The following is a 2,269-nucleotide window of genomic DNA, read 5'->3' as shown; positions in this document are numbered from 1 at the left end:
TTGTGTTGTTGGGTTATTTTGTTTGTTTGTTTGTTTGTTTTGTTTTGTTGTTGGGTTGTTTTGTTTTTGTTTTTGTTTTATTTTTTTGTTGTTGTCTTGTTTTGTTTTTCATTTGTTGTTGATTTTTCTTAAATTTTCATTAATGTGGCTGATGTTACGCCCCAATCGACACAATTTAAATCAGTTATGGAGTCGGAACCCGGGCTGACAGTGATGCAATTTCCTAGCAAAAGGACCGAAAAACTCGATAAATTATTCGTTTCACTCTAGTATCGAGCTCTGGTCTCCTGCGTGCTACAGCAAAGCGCCTAATCTTTGCAGCAATGACGTTGTTATTATGCTGGGGTGTACACAATGTACGTTGCACTTATAATATCGTGAATGTGAATGAATAGAAGCTTGTACTACAAGTTCTGTGTTATGTGCTATATTTTAAAATTTTATGCGCATTAGTCTTGTGTCTACGCAAACATTATGGCAGTACGTTGGAACTGGATCGAATTTTGTTTAGCGGCTGCATTGTATCAGATTTTGCATAACGCCACTTTCTGCAAAGAATTCAGTTTATAACGCGCGCGCGCGCGCGCGCGCGTGTGTGTGTGTGTGTGTGTGTGTGTGTGTGTGTGTGTGTGCGTGTATGTCTGTGTGTGTCTGTGAGCGTCATGTGAATGTCGTGTGTGTCATAAGTATACCATGAGCGTGTCAAGATAATAAATATGTCATCGTGTTATGTATGTTTATATGACGTGAATGTGAGTGTGTATGTGTGTGTTCGTGTGCATGTGCGTGAGTGTATGGGTGTGTGTGTATGTGTGTGTGTGTGTGTGTGTGTTTGTGTGTGTATGTGTATATTATTATGTATGTGTATGTGAGTGAGTGAATGAGCGTGTCATGAGTGAGTCATGTTTGTCACGCGTGTATACCATGACCAAGTCTTAGATGTGTCGTGCGTAAAATTACGTGTCTAGAAAATCCTATGTGTGAGTGCCATGTGTATTATTACTAAGAGCGTTTATGAGAATGTTAATATGCATGTGTCGCGCACGTCCTCAGTTTCCGATGAGACCAACGACACAGAGTGTGACTGCATTCAGAGAGCACAGGGCGGTCATTGTGACACGATCCTGGTCAGCTTTGGTTGTGACACTACTTGTGCCCTCGTGCACTCAGGTGAGACACAGAAGGTTGGCTGGTGGGGGAGGGGGCACGAGAGTGGTATAGTATATGTACATGTTAGACCCCCACCTCTGCTCCACATACGTTGCGAGAGTGAGTGCGATAAAGAAATCAAAGCTTCCCTACAGTGAGAGTAACCTGTCGAGTACTCAAGTCAGCCGTTCGGTTGTACTTAGCCCACAATTTTTATCTCTTATACGGAAGTATCTTATCTTGAGTTATCGGTTGCATGTGCTCGAGTAGAATTTTGTTGAAAATCAAATTCTAAATGCTGGAAAAGCAGGAAACGATAGATAATTTAGGGACATTCTTTAAAACAAAAAAAAGTATCAGTCCTGAAAAATATTATTATTTTTGTCAGGGCTTAGGACAAGTCAATAGCTTGTCTAAGAAAAGAGAAATGAAGAGAAGCAACATTTATATCTAAACTTGTACTTTAAAAAGTTTTAGTAAGAGTTTTAAAGCCCTTGCAACAAAATAAGGTCATATAAGTGCCGAAGATTATAGGTGTTACAAGAGAGTAATAAACACAAAACAGAAGGAGGGTAGATAGAGACGATATATTTTTTAATAGGAAAGAAGGAGCAAACCACACCAGATCACTCGCCAACCACCCACGAACTTGCACTTGTATGTGCATGTGTGATACTTGCTCTGGTGTATCACCTCTGACTTCCATCTATATTATTCCTTTCAACGATTTCATTCTGGGCGAAGAGCTTGCCGCATCTGGAATTATCTGTTTGTGCTTGCCAAGTACATTATGTTGTTAAATTAATAACAGCAAGCACAACGCCTGAACAAAAGACAACTGATATATTTTTCCGTGAGTGTGGATCTGTGTTTGTTTGCAAGGCTCCATAATATTGTTATTTAATTGCGTCATGCCATCGATTTATCGGACAATGTAAACCGAATCAATCGTGTGTAGAAGGGTATGGAAGGGTTCAAATGATGCTATTGTATGTCGTATCAAAAAGTCCTCGATCTCACCCAGTGAACAACCCGCATCTCTCTCTCTCTCTCTCTCTCTCTCGTTCTCTCTCTCTCTCTCTCTCTCTCTCTCTCTCTCTTTCTTTCTTTCTTTCTCTCT

General features: G+C 40.3%; 1 protein-coding gene across 1 annotated transcript in view; it reads left to right on the top strand.

Moving 5' to 3' along the window:
* Nucleotides 1-1,028: 1,028 nt before the first annotated feature.
* LOC106013660 (CUB and sushi domain-containing protein 3) overlaps nt 1,029-2,269 on the top strand; it is a 14,256-nt gene continuing 13,015 nt past the window's right edge. The window contains exon 1 of the mRNA XM_035973276.1: nt 1,029-1,184. Coding sequence (XP_035829169.1) covers nt 1,029-1,184 — 156 coding nt within the window. The remainder of the gene's footprint in view (nt 1,185-2,269) is intronic.

Source organism: Aplysia californica, unplaced genomic scaffold, assembly GCF_000002075.1.
Source record: "Aplysia californica isolate F4 #8 unplaced genomic scaffold, AplCal3.0 scaffold01095, whole genome shotgun sequence".
In the NCBI taxonomy this organism is placed as follows: domain Eukaryota; kingdom Metazoa; phylum Mollusca; class Gastropoda; order Aplysiida; family Aplysiidae; genus Aplysia; species Aplysia californica.
The sequence above is the reverse complement of the archived record's forward strand: the minus strand, read 5'-3'. Positions and strand labels throughout refer to the sequence as shown.